The 20,593-nt window shown below is 57.2% G+C and overlaps 12 protein-coding genes across 12 annotated transcripts in view; 7 read left to right on the forward strand and 5 right to left on the reverse strand.

Annotated features, from left to right (window-relative positions):
- Positions 1-533, forward strand: part of VTJ04DRAFT_4953 (uncharacterized protein) — a gene marked incomplete at both ends in the record, with an annotated part of 2,402 nt that extends 1,869 nt beyond the window's left edge. Inside the window, 2 exons of the mRNA XM_069363015.1 lie at positions 67-201; positions 294-533. Coding sequence (XP_069219904.1) covers positions 67-201; positions 294-533 — 375 coding nt within the window. The remainder of the gene's footprint in view (positions 1-66; positions 202-293) is intronic.
- A 250-nt stretch (positions 534-783) lies between these two features.
- VTJ04DRAFT_4954 (uncharacterized protein) lies at positions 784-1,736 on the reverse strand (the record flags this gene model as incomplete). The annotated part of the gene is made up of 4 exons (XM_069363016.1): positions 784-1,229; positions 1,343-1,433; positions 1,518-1,603; positions 1,673-1,736. 4 exons carry the CDS (start codon positions 1,734-1,736, stop codon positions 784-786), a joined length of 687 nt encoding a protein of 228 aa, XP_069219905.1.
- A 1,059-nt stretch (positions 1,737-2,795) lies between these two features.
- On the reverse strand, positions 2,796-5,821 carry VTJ04DRAFT_4955 (uncharacterized protein; the record flags this gene model as incomplete). The annotated part of the gene is made up of 3 exons (XM_069363017.1): positions 2,796-2,947; positions 3,022-5,444; positions 5,520-5,821. 3 exons carry the CDS (start codon positions 5,819-5,821, stop codon positions 2,796-2,798), a joined length of 2,877 nt encoding a protein of 958 aa, XP_069219906.1.
- Positions 5,822-6,590: 769 nt separating this feature from the next.
- On the forward strand, positions 6,591-7,354 carry VTJ04DRAFT_4956 (uncharacterized protein; the record flags this gene model as incomplete). Its single annotated transcript, XM_069363018.1, has 6 exons — positions 6,591-6,628; positions 6,684-6,721; positions 6,779-6,874; positions 6,948-7,011; positions 7,063-7,150; positions 7,214-7,354. 6 exons carry the CDS (start codon positions 6,591-6,593, stop codon positions 7,352-7,354), a joined length of 465 nt encoding a protein of 154 aa, XP_069219907.1.
- Positions 7,355-7,430: 76 nt separating this feature from the next.
- VTJ04DRAFT_4957 (uncharacterized protein) lies at positions 7,431-7,770 on the forward strand (the record flags this gene model as incomplete). The annotated part of the gene is made up of 2 exons (XM_069363019.1): positions 7,431-7,565; positions 7,615-7,770. 2 exons carry the CDS (start codon positions 7,431-7,433, stop codon positions 7,768-7,770), a joined length of 291 nt encoding a protein of 96 aa, XP_069219908.1.
- A 1,024-nt stretch (positions 7,771-8,794) lies between these two features.
- VTJ04DRAFT_4958 (uncharacterized protein) lies at positions 8,795-10,139 on the forward strand (the record flags this gene model as incomplete). The annotated part of the gene is made up of 3 exons (XM_069363020.1): positions 8,795-9,548; positions 9,634-9,994; positions 10,073-10,139. 3 exons carry the CDS (start codon positions 8,795-8,797, stop codon positions 10,137-10,139), a joined length of 1,182 nt encoding a protein of 393 aa, XP_069219909.1.
- A 33-nt stretch (positions 10,140-10,172) lies between these two features.
- On the forward strand, positions 10,173-10,658 carry VTJ04DRAFT_4959 (uncharacterized protein; the record flags this gene model as incomplete). The annotated part of the gene is made up of 2 exons (XM_069363021.1): positions 10,173-10,259; positions 10,326-10,658. The coding sequence occupies 2 exons, from the start codon at positions 10,173-10,175 to the stop codon at positions 10,656-10,658; spliced, it is 420 nt and encodes a 139-aa protein (XP_069219910.1).
- A 250-nt stretch (positions 10,659-10,908) lies between these two features.
- Positions 10,909-12,629, reverse strand: VTJ04DRAFT_4960 (uncharacterized protein; the record flags this gene model as incomplete). Its single annotated transcript, XM_069363023.1, has 4 exons — positions 10,909-11,204; positions 11,269-11,474; positions 11,583-12,460; positions 12,516-12,629. 4 exons carry the CDS (start codon positions 12,627-12,629, stop codon positions 10,909-10,911), a joined length of 1,494 nt encoding a protein of 497 aa, XP_069219911.1.
- A 471-nt stretch (positions 12,630-13,100) lies between these two features.
- On the forward strand, positions 13,101-14,406 carry VTJ04DRAFT_4961 (uncharacterized protein; the record flags this gene model as incomplete). The annotated part of the gene is made up of 5 exons (XM_069363024.1): positions 13,101-13,244; positions 13,303-13,447; positions 13,509-13,673; positions 13,729-13,857; positions 13,919-14,406. The coding sequence occupies 5 exons, from the start codon at positions 13,101-13,103 to the stop codon at positions 14,404-14,406; spliced, it is 1,071 nt and encodes a 356-aa protein (XP_069219912.1).
- Positions 14,407-14,480: 74 nt separating this feature from the next.
- VTJ04DRAFT_4962 (uncharacterized protein) lies at positions 14,481-15,155 on the reverse strand (the record flags this gene model as incomplete). Its single annotated transcript, XM_069363025.1, has 1 exon — positions 14,481-15,155. The coding sequence occupies one exon, from the start codon at positions 15,153-15,155 to the stop codon at positions 14,481-14,483; it is 675 nt and encodes a 224-aa protein (XP_069219913.1).
- Positions 15,156-16,264: 1,109 nt separating this feature from the next.
- VTJ04DRAFT_4963 (uncharacterized protein) lies at positions 16,265-18,799 on the forward strand (the record flags this gene model as incomplete). The annotated part of the gene is made up of 1 exon (XM_069363026.1): positions 16,265-18,799. One exon carries the CDS (start codon positions 16,265-16,267, stop codon positions 18,797-18,799), a length of 2,535 nt encoding a protein of 844 aa, XP_069219914.1.
- Positions 18,800-19,306: 507 nt separating this feature from the next.
- On the reverse strand, positions 19,307-20,572 carry VTJ04DRAFT_4964 (uncharacterized protein; the record flags this gene model as incomplete). The annotated part of the gene is made up of 1 exon (XM_069363027.1): positions 19,307-20,572. One exon carries the CDS (start codon positions 20,570-20,572, stop codon positions 19,307-19,309), a length of 1,266 nt encoding a protein of 421 aa, XP_069219915.1.
- Between the last annotated feature and the right edge of the window lie 21 nt (positions 20,573-20,593).

Consider the following 20,593-nt stretch of genomic DNA (forward strand, 5'->3'; position numbering starts at 1 on the left):
GGCTTTTGATACGATGATGATGATGGGATGAGAGAGGGCTGACAGTTGTTGCGGGTTTGAATTTAGTACTATCGCTACTGGGTTCTCTGGCGGTGTCCCCAGGTCCGGTTCCTCGACTTCCAAAAGGTCAAGGACGCCGAACGGCAGAAGGCGAGGGAGCTGTTTGGCTCGGCGGATGCGCCGACCGAGCTGGCATCACGGGTGAGTTTATCTTTGTGTTATCATTCCATAACACGCCATCTTGTTTAATCTCCATGCTTTCACAGTTGCTAACGAGATTACCCAACAAACAGATCATGGGCATCAAGAGCAAGACTTTCGACGCCAGCGCTGCGCCCAACGGCGGGAGCGCTGGCCAGCAGCCATCGTCCAAGCTGTCGCGCCTCAAGCTCACCGACAAGGAGCGCAAGAAGCTCCAGGAGATGATCAAGAAGGCGGATAGCCTCGAGGAGATCATTCGGTTGGAGAAGGCGCTGAACGAGGGGAGGCTGCCGCCGGGGGTCATGGTGGATGATGATGCCATGGAGGAGTGAGGATGTCAAGACGGTGGTGGATAATACTGAATATTTGTGTGAATGTTGTTGTTCAAGTGACCGTGGTTTATGATCTTTGGTCTGCTGTTCAGTTCACCGGCGTTGGGGTGTTTTAGAATGTATATTCCATATTCCGGGGTAATAAAAAGCCGTCGTCGTCATCCATCTCGTGCACATCAACCTCTATCCCTCCCCTCCCAGCTACTCCGTACACTCCCATCACCTAGTTATTGATCGAAAACAATCTCCCTTAACCCGTCATATCAACATCCCCATCCTGGTGCCTCCCACCCTGCTGCTGCTGCTGCTGCTGCTGCTGCTGCTGCTGCTGAGCCCCCTTTCCCTTGGAAGAAGAAGAACCCCCACCATTGGCCGCCAACGACGACGCTGTGCCAAAAGCGTGATGAGGATGATGATGGCCATTCACCACCAAAGTAGCAGTCGTAGAGGAAGAGGTAGAAGACTTGGCCCTCTTCCCGCTGGGCGGGGCGCCGCCGTCGGTCGGCCGGTCGTCGGCCGCCGTGGCACCCGCATCCCCCGTGCCCCTGCTGTTACTGTTCCCGCCGTCGACCCCGCCGCCGCCGCCCATCTTGGCCCGCGCGGCCGCCGCTTTGGCCTTGACTTCCTTGTACGGGGCGGTCTTGGGGACCACGTCCTCGAGGAACTCGAGGTTGTCGCGGTGGGCGATGGCGTTGGCTGGGGATGGGGATGGGTGTTAGCCAGGCAAGGTAGGGAGGTAGGTTAGGCATCTTGGGTTGGATGGATGGGTAAGGGAGGGAGGGAGGAAGGGGGCGGAGGAGGATACGTACCCATGTCTTTGTACTGGATATTTCTCCGCGGTTTGCGGTCCAGCTTGGTCATCTTTTGGGCTTCTTCGGTGAGGTATTGGACGAACATTTCCTGTTTGGTTTTGAGTCAGGGGGTTAGTAGTTTGTTTTGACGGGACAGCGGGGGGAAAACAGGGAGGGAGGCAGGGAGATCTACAGTTGCGAGGGTGATAGCAAAGGCGGCGTTGTTGGAGCAGACGGTGATGTCCGGGTCCATGGCGATGATCTTTTTCACCCGAGTCACTGATATGGAGACGGGCAGGGTTAGTGTGAGATTCTTTTTACGGGGATAAGGTTGGGTGTTATACTGACATGGCAGTTGGGTTTGGCCCGTCACCTCCTTTCTAGGAGGGATGGCGGTGGTGTTGTAGGGCATTTTTGGTTGAGGAGGAGTGTCTGGGTGAGAGGCTGTTGATGTTGTGTCCGCGGAAAAGGGTGGTGAGAGTGGGATTGAACTAGATGAGAGTTGGGTGGGAGGAGGACAAAGGGCGGAAGACTCGAAACAAGGTTGGTCGATTTACGCTGGCCGGGTTTGAACCGGCTTGATGGTTAGACAATCTACGATAGAAGATGGGATGGGAACGGACTGAACTTCCAGGTTGATAGAGGTGAAGTTTCATGAGAGGTGAGACGGTGAAGCGCCAAGTCAAGGATGCCGTCTCTAAGAGGCCGCACGCGACGCGACTCGTGGCTCCAAAAAGGGAAGTATCTGACCCACCTCTGCCAAAGCTTCTCTCTCTTGAGCCAGAGGCTTTCAGGAGTACGTACCAATCACTCATAAGGTACCCAGCTCCTTTAGGAACATGAGTAAATCTGGTTCAAACATCAGGGTCAACATCACTCAAACAGAACAATAAAAATGTATATTCCAGGTCCATGGTACATCATGTCGTCTCAATACTTTTCTATCACAATTCCATCTACCTACGACCAGTCGCATGGTTCCTTTTCTCAACCTAGGTCCCTGACCATTTCAACCCTCTTGTTTCACGTCTCTTCTTCACCCAGCTGACACCTCTCTTTTTTGTGACCTCATAAATGGGAACGGGGAAAGATGATAATGAAGCACAAAAAGAAAGGGGGAACCCGCTACCACACCAAGTACCACACATAAGCACACATACCAGAGACACTTCTCTACAACCGGCCATATTGTATCTCGTGAACAAAAAAACAAACCACTTTAGCCCATCCACCAACCCTCCACACTCCCCTTTAGCTTGGCCACCATAGGTAAGGTATGTACCTATCTTGCTGGAAGCTGCACAACAACCTCTTTTTCTCCATTTCTCATCAACAACACATACATCGGCGACGCCACCACCCAGCTCTGCATAAACCCACCCCTCCCTAGGTACTAATAGAGTGGGCATCAACGACCGCCACACCATGCCCCGCACCACAAACCTCAATCCCCTTCTTCCCCAACAACCGCTTAAGCCGCAGCCGTGCCGATCTTGTTGAGACCCTTGAGCGAGCCGAGGCTGAGGGCCAGGCCCTGCGAGCGGCTGCGTATCCTGAGGAAGCCCGTGATGGGGCCGTCCTCGCCCTCCTTTTCGATGCTGAGGTTGGCCAGAGCGTCCTCGCCTACAAAATATAATTAGCATCGACCTATAAAAATAGATGGTTTGGTAGAAAGATTGAAGACGGAAAAAACCTACCAAACACGCTCCTGGCATACAAATTCGCGCTCAAGAACTGGCAATCGCCCTTCATGCTCGCCTCGGGCGTCAAGCAGTTCATATTCGTGCACGCCATGAGCTGCTCGAGGAACTCCCGCAGCGACTTGGCCTTGGAGTTGATGTTGACCTTGTTCTCCCACTCAAACTCGGTCCACATGGTGCGGAACTGCGTCTCGGAGCACGTGGCCGGCTGGATGTAGTCCATGATGTCGACGTGCAGGTCGTTGAGGATAACCACGTTGGTGTCGGTCGAGTGGGCGCCCTCGTACACCACGTTGCCAAAGATGACGCCCGTGTCGGTCGACGACACCTTGATGGTGCACTGCACGTTGTGGAAGTCGTGCGGGCCAAGGCTCTGGCTGGTCGGGCGCTCCACCACCTTGAGGTCGCCCAGCGTCGCGAACTCGACCGTCAGGTTCTGAAGCGTGTCGGTCGTTTGGTTGACCAGCAGCACGTCGAGGATAATGTCGAACTGGTGCACCTTGACGTACGCCTCGGCGTAGACGGGGTCCGAGAAACCGGTGAGCTGGACGACGCGGCTGAGCTTGCTGGAGAGGTCCTCGGAAGCGCTGCTATCGCCGCCCGTGGCCTTCTCGAGGTCGACTTCGAGCAGGTCGACGCCGTCAACGGCGTTCTTCTTGGACAGCTGGCGGATCGACACCACGTCGTCGACCTGGACGGCCGTCTTGGCCTTCTCGAACGCCGCCTTGGCAGCGCGTTTCTTCTCCTCGACCTGCACCATGGCACGGAAGGCCTTGCGCGTGTCCTCGAGGTAGACGGCCTCAAGCTCCTTGTGCTGCTTGAATTCGGCCAGCGACCGCACGCAGCTCATGATGCGATCCACCGAGTCCTCGTCAATCGGGGCCTTGACGAACTGCGACTGGCCGACGCGGATGACCGAGATCATGATGAGCATGGCCTCGGCACGTAGCGCGTTGGTGCGCGCCTCCTCGGACGAGATCTCCGAGTGGCGCATGACCAGCTTGGTGAGCGTCGCAGCCAACACTGTCGCCAGGTAGTAGTCTCCATCGAGGATGAGCTGGCGCAGCGGGGGCTTCGATGACGCCTTGACGGCCTCGAGCTTGGCTGCGGCGGCGGCCTGGCTTGTGAGCGCCGTTTCGGTGGCATAGGTGCCGTCGGCCAGGATCTTGCGAGAACCGGATGGCTTGGCATGGCCGTTGACCTGCTCCTGCTCCTTGTTCTCCTCCTCCTCCTTGTCGAGGCTCTCAAGCAACCTCTGCTCCGAGGCAAGGATGGGAATCTCGCCCAGGCTTGCCCGAATGCCCTTCCACGCGTCCCGGATATCCTTCTCATCGAGCGAGTACTCGCCGATGATCCAGAGAATGCCGCGATACACCTTACCAGCGCGAACTTCCTTGAGAGTTTCGACGAGCCTCTTGGCGATGGCAGGCCGCAGGTTCGGGAACCGCTCCACGACCTCCTTGACGAAGTTGATGACGTCGACGGCCGACGCATTGTTGAAGTCGGCGATGAAGTCCATAAGCAGATCAACCACGCTGGCAGCAACCTCAGAGAACTTGACGGCGCATTGATGGATGGAGTGGATCAGAAGCTGACGGTACTCGCTGTTCTTCTCATACTCCTGGTCCACCGTCTTGGACAGTTCCTTCTTGAGGAGCAGCACAACCTCCTCGACGTTCTTGCTGGACACCATCTCGAGAGCGATCTCCAGGGCCTTCCTGCGCACGTCGATATCCGGGCTCGAGAGGACGCGCAGAATCTCCATGATGAGGTCGTCCAGGACACCCTCGTTCTTCTGGCGGAGCTGGTCGACCCGGTCGAGGACGATCAGCTTCACATTGTTGTCCGCTTCCTTGATGGCCAGCTCGATGAACTTGCCGGCCGCAGCCTTGACGGCAACCGGGTTGTTGGTGAGAGCGGTGAGCGAGGACGCCGCCTCGTAGACAACGGTCGACGTGTTCGTCTCGAGGAGGTCGAAGATGAGGCGGAGGTAACGGGCCTTGTTCTGAGGGTTGTGGATGGCATCCTTGCGGATGAACTCGAGCTCGACCAGCTGCAGGAGCTCCTCTGCATTGGGAATGCCCTCGAAGACAGTGCTGAGATAGGCCAGGGCCTTGTCGTGGTTAATGCTGGAAAGGGCGGCAAAGCCATTCCGCTTGCACGTCGGGTCGGTCTCGCTTTCGAGGAAGGTGGAGATGAGCTCGGCGGCGTCGGGGATCAGGGAGGGGGAGTGTTGGTAGATAGATGCAATGGCAAAAACGGCGTTCTTGCGGACATAAGCATGGCGGTGCTCGAGGCATTGGCGGGCCGACGAGAGGAGTGGCTCAAGGAGCTCAGGCTCGCGAAGCTTGCAAAGGAAGCGCAGGGTATTTCCGCGAATGAACTCGTTCGGGTGTTGCAAATCGTTGCGGATGCCGTTGCTGATAAAGGGAAAAAGGGTGTCAGAGCCAGTCTCGGAGACGAGGTTTTCAGAACCAGAGGTGAGGTCGCCTTACCATACTAGGATGAATTCCTGCTTGAGCTTCCCCTGAGAGTCCAACTTGGGACATATCTCGTAGTAGAAATAAAGAAGCTTCTTTAGAGGCTTGTACTTGGAGGGCATAACGAATCGGATGATATGCATGAGCAATTGGGGCATAGGGTCGCCGTTGAGCATGATGGTGAGAATGCGCTTCATTGTCTCGACCTTGGTCTCATCGGTGCCCTTCTCGAGCTGCGTGCGCAGCTCGGCCACGGTGGGCGTGCCCTCTGTGGCATTGTCCTTGACTAAGGTGTAGGCGTTGTCTAGGAACGACATGGCGGGCGGTGGAGGATGGGAGCTGGTGTCGTCGGCGTGCTAGGTAAAGGGTCGAGAGTGGGAGGTTCGAGATATCGCCGAGAAATTAGCCGCGACCCTTTGGTTCGAGATGGGATGGCCGTGGGGATTGCAGCTCTTCAAGCGGACTCGGCGGAGCGTTCGACTGTTGGAGGGGGTTAGCAGCTGGATGGACATTTTGGACGTTGGAACTAGACCCGAGACAACTGCCCCGGCCCAGGACGAGTGGGCTCTGTGGCGGTTGGCAAGGATAGATGGGAGTTGGTCTACCTGGCGTGGTTCGGGGTGAACGGGAGAGCCAGACGAAGTCCGAGTCCAGCTTCAATGTCGTTGGGTTGGTCGCAATATCACGAAGGGGGGGGAGTGAATGGGATGTGAAGTTGAGGCCCGCAGGGGAGATGTGGCATTACCTGGCACCTGGGCATCCCGTTGTGGCAGCTGTGGGGAACAGGTGGGCAGCTGTCGCCCAGCAAAATCACGTGCGGAAAGTGGCTGCAAATGGGCGGTGGGCCACGCAAGGCCAACTTGGGACAGTGGGGTCGTTTTGGTGCCCCGCTGCCGGGCCGTTTTGGCTTCCAGGTCCCAGCCCAGGCGGCAGGTTGTCCAAGGCTGGCAAGTCACGACGGGAAACTCAAGTTCCAGGCTGTGAGGGCGGCAGTGAAGGTTCCCACTCCAACAACCAAGACCAACACCAGGCGAAATACTCAACTTCACACTGGCACATCACATCTCATCCAGTGCCACGCCCAACATGTCGAGCCTGAACGAACCATTTTATCTCCGGTACTAGTATGTACTTGAATTCATTCCCTTCAAACAGCTTCTCATGCTAATCCGGTCATAGCTCCGGTCATCAGGGCCGCTTTGGCCATGAGTTCCTTGGTATGTCGGTCATTCGGTCATTTCCTGGCTGGACCGCAACTCACTAACGGCTCTCAGAGTTCGACTTTCGCGTCGTCGGCGATGGCCGCAGTGCGACAGCTCGATATGCCAACAATTCCAACTACAGGAACGACAGCCTCATCCGGAAAGAGAGTACGTGGCCTGCCGGGTCTCAGATGCTGTTCATTGATTTGGAACCGTTTCTAACAGGCACTTTCACCTCTAGTGTATGTCAGCTCTCTCGTCGTCGATGAGATCAAGCGGATCGTGAGGGAAAGCGAGATCATGAAGTACGCCAACAAGCTCGACGTCTCCATGGCTTTGACACTAACATGGACCAGGGAAGATGACTCGAAGTGGCCGACCAAGAACAAAGATGGAAGGCAAGAGCTTGAGATTCGCCTTGGAAACGAACACATTTCCTTCGAGGTAAGTCGCCCCGAGCCTTTACCAGTTGAGCAGACTGTTCGGGTACTGATCCCTCCCATACAGACAGCTAAGATCGGCTCCATCAACGATGTCACCGAGTCCGCGGATCCCGAAGGCTTGCGCGTCTTTTATTACCTTGTGCAGGACCTGAAGGCTCTTGTCTTCAGTCTCATTTCTCTGCACTTCAAGATCAAGCCGATTTGATGCAAGGTGGAAGGGGATGATGTTGTGATGGCCAGCAGCACGACACCTTGTCGTTGACACAACCTTTGTGACCAAAATGACAGGGTGCGGATCGAGGTATTGCGAAGAAAGCTGGTTCCTGGACAAATGCGCGGCTGAAGTAGTGGCTTTGGAAGAAGTTGGGGTTCAATCTGCCTGGCAACCCCTAGGGTTGAAGATAGGTTGGGGCTGGGTTTGAGAGAAACATGGTAATCGAGGGACGGTGGAAGGCGTGCATTCAGGAATCAGGGGCCGCTCATACGACGGACCATTGCATTGACTTTCTCTCATGCTTTCTGGTCTCTCAGCGGTCAACAACAAAGCCGATATGTAGCGAAACCAATCAGTCGCTGACATCTGGGTTGCCGGCTGCAAATACACCTGCCTGCATGGTATGATACCGGTTATGGCTGGTTGCAGATTGGGCTGCTTTCCAGTATTCCATGGTGGAGAAAACAGAAAGTTCGGTCGCGGTCTCACCTATGTTAAGTTTCCAGATTGTGAATAAGGCCATTTGAGTGTCAGTTTATGGCTGCAAGTGCCTCATCCGGCAAGTCTCGAGCTTAAAAGCCAAACACAAGGTCGAAGCACCGACAACTTCAGTGGAAGGGCCACTTCGGCTTCGACGCCCGAAAGTCGGGTCAAGAGCCGAAAGCTTTCCAGCACCCGCCAAGCTGTCCCTCCACCAGTCGGCCCCCCCTGAAAGACCGGAGCGGCCACCACATGTCAAAAAGGGACATTCCAACCATTTATCAGTCCTCCACATTCAACCACTGTTCTTTGTCCTGCATCAACTTTTGTCACACACTGTGGCGCATTATCGCTTTCTGCCGTCAGCCCATACACTCGGAACTATCTTCCGGTCCAACGACTCTGCAGAGTGTACAAACGTCTTGTGAAACTCTCCCAAACGTTGCAAATTCACACAAACCTCTCTCCCAGTGCTAGACGGTAGCTGGCGACCTTGGGCACACACAGCGCATCGTTGGCACATTCCATCAACCAAAACCCCCACGACCCTGGCTCCATGGCTCTTGGCTGAGCTCCACTTCCCCAGGGAATCAAGCCCCGACACGCCGGTGCCCAGTGCCCATTGACATCCTCCTTCCGCGATCGCACACCTGCATCTCAGAGGCACTGCCCGTGATCGGGTAGCCATCCTCACGTCTGCCATCACATTCCAACCACACCACGTGCCGTGGCTGTCGACGACATTCACATCTTTCTCCCGATACACCTGCTCCAGCCCTGCTGCGATTGCAGACCACACAATCGAACCAGGATCAGGCCCCCTCGACACCGACCCAAGTCCTACGTCCCACAAAGACGACCTTGTCCATCAAAGTCGTCCTGGTGACAGTAGTTTGACGTCGAGTCCTCACCCGGTCCGCAAGACTCGACCATAACACACGCGCGCCTGTCATGCCTACGCCCTCTCACGACGCGCCCGATCCGCTGTCGCCGCCGCCGTCGTCATCCTCTCGCCTCCACCCCTTCTCGTCATGCCCCGATCCTGAGGCATCGCAGGACGCAACCCAGCCGACCCTAGATTCCACCACCTCTCCCGAGCCACCATCTCCATCCCAAGCTTCAGAGCCCTCGGCGCACCACAGCAGCAGGAACGCTGCCGGGGATTCGCGATCCGTCACCATGTCGCCCGGACCACAGCTCGAAGACGGCATGACCACCACACCACGCGCCGATGCCGGTGACAGGCACAAGCCCGCCGACGTGGAAGACGAGACGGGCATGGAGCGCGGAGCCAATCCCGTGCGACGGGTTGACGTCACAGGGAGCGGCGGCGTCTCCGGGCTTGTGGCCGGCGATGGGGCAGACCGGACAAACCAAACAGGACTCAGCGGTCCTCCAGGCAGGAGGAAATCGAACTCAGCGCAGCAGCAACTATTACCAACAACACCCGGACAAGTAGAGGAGGTGGATGCTTGGACGCCGTTTTGGAGGGGCCCCCGATGGGTGGAGGACAGCGGGCTGGTTGGCCTCGGGCCTGAGTACTCTCACATGCGCGTCCTTACCCCAGCGCCGTCGCTTTACCTCCAACCGGGCAGCCGCTTCTCAGGGACGCAACAGTCGGAACGGCAGCGCTACGACGTCGACGTCGAGCTGAAGCACGTCGACTTGCGCGAGTCGTTCCTCTGCGGCTACCTCAGAATCCAAGGTGCGTCCACTACCGCAAGCCTACCCCCTTCCCACCAACGCCTCTCTCAACCGTTAACCAACTAACCCCTCCCGTCCTCCCGCAGGCCTAACCGACGATCACCCCACCCTGACAACCTACTTCGAAGGCGAGATCATTGGCACCAAGTACAGCTTCATAACCCAGCACCCCGGGTGGGGCGCCAACGAAAAGATCGACCTCTCGCACTGGTCCAAGTTCACCGCCTTCCGCCCATACAGCAAGCAGGCGCGCAAGGGCTTTCACACCGTCATCACGGAGCCGGAGCAGCGCGAGAACATCTTCATGCGGTGGAAGGAGCACTTCCTCGTGCCGGACCACCGCGTGCGCACCATCAACGGGGCCAGCTTCGAGGGGTTTTATTACATCTGCTTTAACCAGCTCCGGGGCGAGGTGTCGGGGATTTATTTCCATAGCAAGAGCGAGAAGTGAGTTTCCTTTTATTTTCCCGCCAGGAGGATGATGGTGAATTGGGGAAGGGGTGCGCTAACAGGTTGATGATGCAGGTTTCAACAGCTCGAGCTGAAGTATGTCGATAATAAAGGGTGTTACGGCGCTATGGAGTTCAGATGATCAAGACCTTCGGGGACAGGGGCAACGTTATTGATGGATCAGACGAAACTGGGACCGCATGTCCCGCGATCTTTGGTGTTGGTTGTGGACGACAAGAGAGATTTATTCTGCTCAGCGACTGTTGATATGAGGCCAAGAAATGAATGTCGAGGATGAGATATGAAGCGATGTATGCGTTGTTTTCAGGTTGGTTGGTTGGGTGGTCGGGGTTTCTTGGGGTATTTTGAATTGGTCTTGAGTTCAACGTCCATTTTTGTTAGGGGCGGAAAGGAAGGAAAACAGAGGGAGGAAGGGGTTGGTGGTGTTGGCTTTCCCTTCTCACTTTCCGAGCCTAGGGCACTACTAGATGGATATAAGGCACAGCACAGCACAGCACAGCACAGCACAGCACAGCACAGCAAACTGCTACATATGGATGGATTGGACGGACGGAGGGATTGGATGGAAGGATGGATCGCTTGGATGGGCTTGGGTCGGAGGCGGGGGGTACTCTGCTTTTTGTTTTTCAAGAGGAGATAGGGGGCAGCGGTGGCGGTATATCATGAATCTTTTTTTGACGTTTTTGTGGCTCATAGTACGGTACATCGATGATGGCTCTTGTGTTTCTTTTTGGTTTCTGGTACGTACGTAGTTGGTCGGATATGAACATAACATGAGAAGAGATGGATGTTGTTGTATGGAAGTACTTTGCTGGGGGCGTATTTGACGGTTCAAGTGTCCGGGTTGGACAGGGTGTCTATTGTGTATTATTGTCTATACTTGATGTTGTTTATTCTCCTGTTTCTGCTCCCCCTATTGCCCCTGATATTGAGGATGATGACGTTGTTGAAGGTTGCGGTTGCGGTGGCGGTGGTGGTGTTGCAGTTGGGTTTGGCGTCCCGACCCCTGAGGGAGAAGACCCATTCGTCGGTGTCGGGGACTCAAACTTGCTAAAGTAGGCCTTGCGGAACGGGTTCAGCTCGTCCGCCGTCTTGCCTACGGGCTTTGCCTCCTCGCGTTTCCTCATGGCTTCTTGGTCCACCTGGGCATCGGGGATGCGGCGGTAGGTTATGAGGCGGCGTGACCCTGGTGTGTTTTGTCAGCGAGGATGTAGCAGAGAAGAAGAGGTTCAACACCCAATCCGACGTACATTTGTTGAACGTCTGTGTACAGACGGACACGATTTCGAGGTACGGATGCGTCGGGACGGGGATTTCCTGGTCCTCGTCGTTGGCGGTCGGCATCCAGAAGGAGAGTCGACCGTTGTCGACGAGGGTTTGGGCCGAGAATTGCAGGATGGTGTCGAGCATGGCGAGGAAGCTGAAGGGTTTCTTGGGCGGGACGAAGTCGGGGTCTCTGTGGTGAGTGTGAGTGAGTTGTGTATGTCAGCCAGTGTTCCGTTCGGACTCAAGAAGTCCAGTTTAACCAGCTGGGTGATGGCGATCTGTTCCCTCAGATACTCACTTGTACTTCTCCATCCCCCTCTTCTCCACCCCGGCCGACTTGACCGGATCCCTCACCCCAAGCACCTTCAGCCCTTCCCTCACCCCGTACGGCGGATCGCACACTACCGCGTCAAACAACCTCCCCGTCACCCCGTCGCCGTCGTAGCGGAGCGGCGCGCGCCGCACGGGCGAGTTGGTCAAATCCGCGGTAAACATGCCCCCTAGCCCGGCCAGCAGGCCGTACTGCTCAAAGTTCCCCTTGAGCGTCCTCTTCTTGCCATCCCCGCGGATGCTCCGCCCGTCAATGTCACTACCGAACGTCAACGCGCCAAATTGCGCACACGCGATTGGGAAGCTACCCGTCCCGACGAACGGGTCGTAGACCAGCTTCCCGGGCGCCGCGAGGGCGAGGTTGGCGGTCACGAGCGCCAGCTCGGCGTCCATTGATGTGGTGCTGATGTACCGCCGCTTTTTCAGGTCGAGCTTCTTGGGCAGGTCCCGCGCCCCGCCGCCCAGGTAGCGGCCGAAGTACAGATGCTTGGGCTCGGGGATGCCCAGGCGCGTGGCGTTGGTCGGCCAGTCCTCGAAGATGACGAACTCCTCGTCGGTGCCGCGCATGACGATGGGGCCCTCGAAGCCGAGGTAGGAGAAGGACTCGATGAGTTTGACTTTGGCGTCGTTGGGGCGCGAGCCTTGGTACGAGTCGATGGTGAATTTGAAGGAGCAGGTGCGGTAGGCCGGCCAGAGGTGGGCGGTGGTGGATTGAATGGTGGAGTGCAGCGTGGCGAGGTCGGGAGCGTGAGCCCAGAGCTCGTGGATGGACATGGCGAGGATGGAGCGGCGGATGAGGCGCCGGGCGGAGTCCTCGGAGGGGAGACGGACGATGCAGAAGGGGGACTGTTTCAGGGGGTTAGGAACTGGTTGGGTGATAGGAAGGGAGGTCGAGACGGACTTCGAGGCTGTAGGAGATGACTTGAAGGTCGACGCCCTCGAGGAGGGCGAGGGCTTCGATCTCGGGGAGACGGAAGGTCTCGTGAGATTGAGAGAAGCGGATGAGGTAGTCCATGTTGATTTCTCTCTACCTGACTTAGGAGGTGAGTGAGGGGCAGACGATGAGAGTTGGGATTATATTGAGTCAAACGCCAACTGCCGTTATGCTGATCATGCCATCATGAACATCTAGTCGTAGTTGTCTCAGCTCAGGCCCTTCCCTGTCAGCATATCATCATTTAATTGGAAATCTTGAGTGATCGAATGCCTGGGGAAGTGTTTGGTTGAGTCACAGTGAAGGTTGTTTTATAGCGGGGTAAAGGTGTGAAATTCTCCCCTATAACCCTGAGATTTCAGGGTTAATTCACAAATCTTCAAGGCTGTCTTGGTGTCATTGCTTCCAGATTTTCTGCTAACGCTTTATGCTCTGACCCACTACATACAACTCAGGTACCTTCACCTCAACTTACATCACGAGATACCATACCAAAACTTTCCTTCCAGAGTATGACGCCTTGACTTGTAACTGGAAGTCCGAGACTGAGCCATGTTGTCTTTCAACCAACCGGCGCTGTACCAGGCGTCCAAATGCTATATGACATGGGGCGCAATGCCGCATCTGGACCCCAAACAAGTGCCAACCAAGTCGAAGCCATGGGCGTCGTTGGCAGCTCAGGATTTTGTACACAGGGTATGTGGGATTCTGAGATCGTTGATCTCGTGTATACGGTCCCTAACACCTCATCCAGGTTGACCTCGTCCTTCCACAAGAAATCTTTGAGCTGGTCCAGCAGAAGCTCCTCCGCGACAGGCCAGCACCCACCTTCCAAAGAGTGGTCATGTCCCTTCATGACATGCTCACGGGGGATTTCTTCACCGAGTACATCAAGAATGGTGCGCCTCGGAGACTATTCCAAGGGGAGTTGAGGACCACGAATCTGACCCACAGAGATAGGCAACATCCTGATGCTCTCCGAGGGCAGGAGAGGCATTGACAACGTCCTTTACCTTCGAGGTGGCACGCTCACTATGCTGCTGGACAAGGAGACGTACGAACGCGCCGGACTTGTCGGGAAGCCCCACGGCGTCAAGGGCAAACGAGGGCTGAGGCCCCGGTGGAGTACGTCATTCCTCCATCCGTCCCCCTAAAGAACAGATATTGATTCAGTTCGCAGTCGTCGAGATCGACCTCACAACCCCGGCAATGGTAAAGGGCAAGAAGGGGTTTGATCGGCTGCTGTACGCGAGCAAGAATGCGCTCGCGACTCCATTGACTTGGTTATTTTGCAATCTCAGCTCTACCGGTAATGACCTTTTCCCTTCCCATCCGAATCTTTGTGTTCCACATAACTGAGACCTGTACAGCGCCCAACCCAGACCCTTTACCTCAGCACTCCCCTACCACCTTCACATGCGACCCGGCCATCACACAAAACACGGAAGTGCTTATCCCCAAGCTTTCCGTTGAAGCCGATTCCGAGTCTCCCGATAGCCAGGCCCATCTCGAGGACTATGCCACCGAGCTGTACGAGTGGCTGTCCTTGGTCCGGCTGCAGAGCCCGCGCGTGCAGGTTGGAGACCAAATCGACCCATATCTCTCTCGGTACCGGGTCCCCGATGGCAGCTCGCCCGAAAAGGTGTGCAAGATCAGCTGGGAAGGGTTCCTCGCGCCGTCGTGGACGCGACAGATGTTGGTCGAGCTCATCTTGGCCCTCCCGCCCACGGCTTGGTTCGCCTTCAGCGCCACCACCTTCACCAAGAGTTTTGCGGGAGATAATTCGGAATGCACCATCCTCCGGCTGCCGGAGGGGACCGGCCAATACCTCATGTGGGAGGTCAAGGCTCATGAATGAGCTGGCTGTGGAATCGGCGCTGCAGAGATTGGCGTGTATAATGGTAAATCCTTCTTTCCACGTGTGGCTTCCATTCATTCCTGCCGAGGACGAACGCTCCTCTCGTTTCCAAAACCGTCGCGCAAAGCCTCTTCGACCAACCGGCGCAGCTCGGCCTGGCCCTCAGGGGTCTGGAAATCCTCCCTCGCGGCGAGCTCCTCGATGCGCCGACGGAACTCAGGATCCACCGGAAGCTCCTCCGCCTCATTCTCATTCATAGTTCCCACCGTCACCTGCAAACCCTCCGGCGGAGGCGGAAGCTCGGAATCTGGCTGGGTACCGGCTGTAGTCCCGTTGGTAGTACTCGCCCCCTCTTCAGCCTTCGCGGCACCATCGTCCCCTTCCAATCCCTTCAAATACTCCACGACGCGCGGCCAATCTCCCTCCTCCTCCAGCTTTTCTCTTGCCGTCTGTCCCTCGGAATTACGAATCGTCTTGTCCAACCCCAGTTCCTCCACGAGCACTTTTGCGGCGGCCACGGTTTCGACGACGAAGAGGGCCGTCTCTCCGTCCTCGTCGCGCAGGTCGACAGGGGCGTTGAACTCGCGGACGAGGGCGCGGAGGAGTTCCAGGTGGTTGTAGCTCGCGGCGGCGTGGACGAGGGAGTAGCCGTGCTCGTCCTGGCAGGGGGCGAGGGAGGGCTGCTCGCGCAGGAGGGCGAGGAGGGCTTGCGGGTTGTCGGCAGCGAGGAGGTAGGGGTTGGGGGCCATGGTGGGTGGGATTGTTGGTCGGTTCGGATCGCGGGGGTGGTAGGATTGTTTGGTGATTTACGGCAGTTTGGTACGCGTAGTCAGACGGAGAAGGCAGAGGTGGACGTCCTCAGAGAGGACGGAAACTTTGAAAACAAAATTTTGGTGGGGTCGAGGTGTGATGGTGGGGCAATTCTGCTGCTATGGAGGGGCAGGTGGTCGATAAATTTTACCCTGGTCCGACATGACCACAACCACTAACACCGTTTTCATTGCCAACATTAAAAACATTAAACACGTATTTTCATTGAACATTGATATCATGGGATAATGTTTGTGGGAATGAACATTTGTGACTTTGTTTGGAAGATCTGATCTCATCAATATCCAGTTCAGGGCCCCAAAATCCTGTGCTGCAGGGTAAGTAAACGGGACGGCCTCCATGTCACAAGGGACAAGGGAGCTCTGCCCCTCATCAGCTCGGGAAGTGACTAGGGCCAACATCCGATGTCAGCGATGACTCTTCGGCGAGTGCCAGCCACAGGTGAGCTTGGGACAGCTTGGGCCGTGCAACATCTGGATTCGGTTGGCTTTCTGCGTGTTTCTACTCTGTAGAGTACAATTGACTCAGAAAAAATCCCTGCACTCCCGAACATGCTTGTCTGAAGACATGGACTTGACAAGGATAGTGCTGTTAGTTACCTCAATTTGACGTTGGGAGGGCAATCAGCTTGATGTGTGCTGTTTCCGTCAACTGATCTAGGAAGGCGCAGGCTTCCAGATTTAAGACAGCATGAAGCCTGCTGCCTCTGCCACTTGCAACCTCAACAAGCTCGAGCTTCCACATCTCTGCTCGACTTGTAACTACGAGTATAATTCCCTTTTGCGAGCCTGGGTCACACCTTCATTGCCCATTTCCCGCTCGCAACACCTGTGCACTGCTGCAAAGGCTCCAAACTCGGTTCGACCGTTTTCTGTGTCTTCCCCTCTCCACACCAGGCCATTTTATCGTCTTAGGCATCTCAACTGCCAACTACAACCTCGACAAGACCAACCTTCTACAACTCCTTTTTTCTCACAACCTAAGGCCAACAAACTATACCCAGATTTCATATCGCACAGCCGCAACCATGGCTGATCACACAGACGGTCCGGACTACCGCCTGTCCGAAAAGTACAAGGCGTCGACCGATTACTCCAAGGATGCCGGCAAGTTCACCCCGCCCTATGTCGGTCAAGACCCTCACCAGGTCGCGACCATGATCCAGGGCCTGGAGCAGATGAGCAAGAAGAGCAAGAACCGGTGGTCTGGCGTAAAGTCTACCAAGTATGCCGTTGCAGGTTCCCCGACCAACATCACCGTCGACTCCTGGCGTATGGGCGAGGCCGACTTTAAGCGTCGGGATCTTCCGACCTATGCCCGCGGTCTCTTCACCACCAAGGGCAAGGCCGGTCCAGAGATTGTCGTCCGCGGCTACGACAAGTTCTTCAACATCAACGAGGTCCGGGAAACCCAGTGGGAGCAGATAAAAGAGCGAACCCGCGGTCCCTACGAGCTCAGCTTGAAGGAGAACGGCTGCATCATTTTTATCAGCGGTCTCGAGGATGGCACCCTTCTGGTGTGCAGCAAGCACTCGACTGGCGAGCGCAACGACGCCAACCAGAGCCATTCTTCTGTCGGCGAGCGCCATCTCGAGCGCCAGCTGGAGCGTCTGGGAAAAACCAAGCAGGAGCTGGCTGAGGAGCTGAGGAAGCGGAATGCGACCGCCGTTGCCGAGCTCTGCGATGACAGCTTCGAGGAGCACATTCTGGCCTATGAAGGCGACAAGGCTGGTCTGTACCTTCACGGTATCAACATCAACGTCCCAGAGTTCGTCACGTACCCTTCGCCGTTGGTTCAGAAGTTCGCAGAGGATTGGGGGTTTATCAAGACTGGCCTGATCATCATCGACGACATTGATGAGGTCAAGGCGTTCCTGGAGGAGGTGGCCGAGACGGGTGCCCACGACGGCCGGGACGTCGAGGGCTTCGTCATCCGCTGCAAGAGGACTGTCCACCCAGAGTCGGATGTGACCCAGGATTTCTTTTTCAAGTACAAGTTCGAGGAGCCATACCTGATGTACCGTCAGTGGCGCGAGGCGACAAAGGCCATGATTTCGGGCCGTCAGTTCAACATCCGCAAGCACGTGAACATCACAAAGGAATACCTGGCCTATGCCCGCCAGCGCTTTGCTACCGATCGCGGCTTGAGCAAGGCCTACATGCAAAACCACGGCATCATCAAGCTTCGTAATGAGTTCTTGGCGTACAAGAACATGAAGGGCTCGGATGCCGCGAACTTGGAGCTCGATGATGGGGGCAAGAACGTGGACCGCGACATCATCCTCGTTCCGATCGCCACAATCGGCTGCGGCAAGACGACCCTCGGTGTGGCCCTGACGCACCTGTTCAACTGGGGCCACATCCAGAATGACAACATCACCGGCACCAAGCGCCCTCCCCGCTTCACCAGGATGGTGTTGGATCAGCTTAATGACCACCCGGCCGTGTTTGCTGACCGTAACAACGCCATGAGACACGAACGCCAGCAGCTGCTTGGCGACGTCAAGGCGCAGCACACCACGGCCCGGCTGGTGGCGCTTAACTTCGTCCACGACGACATTGAGGCCATCCGCCAGGTCACACGGGAGCGCGTGCTGGCCCGCGGCGACAACCACCAGACCATCCAGGCGGCGTCTGACATGAACAAGGTCATTGGCATCATGGAGGGTTTCATCAACCGCTACGAGCCCTGCGACCCGGAGAAGGAGCCCGACGCCGGGTTCGACGCCATCATCGACCTGGACCCGACCGCCGGCAGCAGGGAGAACCTCGAGACCGTAGTCCGTGAGCTGCATCGCATCTACCCCAACTTCATGAAGGAGGTCCCATCCGCCGAGGAGATGGACAAAGCCATCCAGTTCGCGCTGGACAACTACAAGCCCGACCTGAAGCACATCATCCCCGATCGCTCCAAGGACAAGAAGAACAAGCAGGCCGAGCAACCCGCCCAGCAGCAGCCCAAGAAGGAAAAGAAGAAGCCCCTGGAGTACATGTCGGTCGACATGCCCACCAAGGAGGTTCTCGCCGCGCTGGAAAAGACCTTCCGCCCGAACCTGCCCGCTGAGCAGCTCCGCTTCTACAAACAACTCCAGGGCACCCGCCGCGTCCAGGCCAAGTTCCACGTCACCCTGATGCACCGCGCCACGGCCAAGGAGCACCCGGAGCTGTGGAAGCGCTACAACGAGATACTCGAACGCGACGGCGCCCGCCATCCGGACGGCCGACTGGGCGAGCTCGACGTGCAGCTCGAGCGCGTCGTGTTTGATGACCGGATCATGGCCATCGTGGTGCGCCTGATTCCTGTCGAAGACGCCGACGACGATGCCGCCGCCCCTCCGGCTGCTGAGGACGGCAGCGAGAAAAAGCCCAAGTGGGAATGCGTCAACCGCGTCGCGCACATCACGATCGGCACGCGCGACGATAGCGTCAAGCCCAAGGAAAGCAACGATTTGCTGGCGCGGTGGTTGGAGACGGGCAGTGGAGAGGGGACGGGGATCGGGGAGCTGGTGATTGAGGGGAAGCCGGTTCTCAGGGGAGTGGTGAGGGGCGTGTTGTCGAGATAGGGCTCTGATGGCGCGGTCAGAGGGGGTTGGAGAGGAAGAGGGGGAATGGGACGTGGACGTGGACGGGGACGGTGAAGGGGTTGGGTTTGGATGGCTTAACTGGTGAGAATGAGGAGGGGAGAGAGGATTTGGTCACCCTTTCATTGAAAGAAGAGTGAGTGATGAGTGTGATGGGATTCTGCGTTGAATTGGCTCAGCAAATCAGGAGGGGGTTACACGATCTGGTCAACTGGTCACCATTGGCCGTGGGTGGAAGGGGTTAGTTGGTGGTGATCTGCATGGTTATTGCATCCTCATGATAGTCTAGATTCTAGCTATCCAAACCCCGACTTATTATTCAGATAGTTAGATCAGGGAATGTCACAGGACCGGTTACTTGTTCACCATTCATTCTCCTGTCCTTCCTTCTTCTTTACACAACCCCTGTTCAATCCACCCCCCAGACATCTAATATATGTCCCATCTCAACTACACCCACTCTACTCTCCCAACGACGCCTGCCCCCCTCTACTCCTCAAAAGAATTCGTCACCTCCACAAACTTCTGCCACTGCCTCGCCGCCGCGCCGCTCTTGATGGCCCACCGCGCCCTGCGCACGCCCTCCTTCCACCTACCCCCTCCTGGCCCACGCTCGGTAATCACCTTGCCGTCATCACCGTCGCCCAGGTCGCTGGCGTCGGCATCGCAGACGCCCGAGACGACGAACAGCGCCGCGGCGTTGATCAGGACAAAATGCAGGATAGGATCGTCGTCGTCCACCTCTCCGTCCAGAATCCGGCGCAGGATGGCCGCGTTCTCGTGCGGCTCCTTGCCCGGGGAGACGTCGCTCAGCGGATGCGCGGGGAGGCCAAAGTCGCGCGGGTGCAGGCGGAAGTGTTCCGTGACGGTCGCGCTGTGCGGGTCGGACGGGTTGGTGGGGCGGATGCGCCAGCAGAGGGTGTCGCCGGCGCACGAGATCTCGTCGAGGTCCTCGTCGCCGCAGACGACGAGCGCCTTGCGCGCGCCGGCGAGCTCGAGCGCGCGGATGAAGACGGGACCGAGGTCCTTGCGGGCTACGCCGATCATGCGGGCTTCCAGGAGAGGGGGCAGGGAGGGGTCGGTGGAGGAGCGGAGATCGGTGGGGTTGGCGAGGGGCCCGAGGAGGTTGAAGATTGTTCGCCAGGGGAGTTGTTTGCGGATGGGCGCGACGTGGCGCATACCCGGGTGGAAGACGGGGGCGAAGAGGAAGGCGTAGTTGGTTTGTTGGTAGAGAGGGACGATGGTGGAGGGGTTGATGGCGTTGAGTTGGGGCGCCTTGGGCTGCATGGACATGAGCAGGTCGGCCGAGCCGGATTTGCTCGTCGACGCGCGGTTGCCGTGCTTGGCGATCAGCAGCAAGCTGCTGGCGATGATGGAGGCGGTGGTGCTGATGTTGAAGGTGTTGTGCGAGTCGCCGCCCGTGCCGACGATGTCGACCAGCCCGCCGAGATAGCTGCCTTCCTTGCGGCGCCTGGCATCGATGGCCGCGCGCAGGGCGGGCTCGTCGATTTTGGCGGCCGCTTGGAGCATGCGGCGCGCGGTTTGCTGCAGGACCTCGGCGGACCGGTCGAGGGTGGTGAAGTGCAGCGTCATGAGCAGGGAGGCGGCTTGCACGTCGGACACTTGGTTGGTGAAGAAGTAGGAGATGGCCTCGGCGATCTCGTCGGGCGTGACGGGATCTGGGTGGCCCAATGGCCACAGCCGGGCCAGCAATGGCTTGAGATCGACGCGGGGGAGGTCGTCTGTTGAAGCCATGGTTGCGGGCGTCCGGGTTGT

Source organism: Mycothermus thermophilus (genome assembly GCF_041956435.1).
Source record: "Mycothermus thermophilus strain CBS 625.91 unplaced genomic scaffold VTJ04scaffold_3, whole genome shotgun sequence".
NCBI lineage: Eukaryota > Fungi > Ascomycota > Sordariomycetes > Sordariales > Chaetomiaceae > Mycothermus > Mycothermus thermophilus.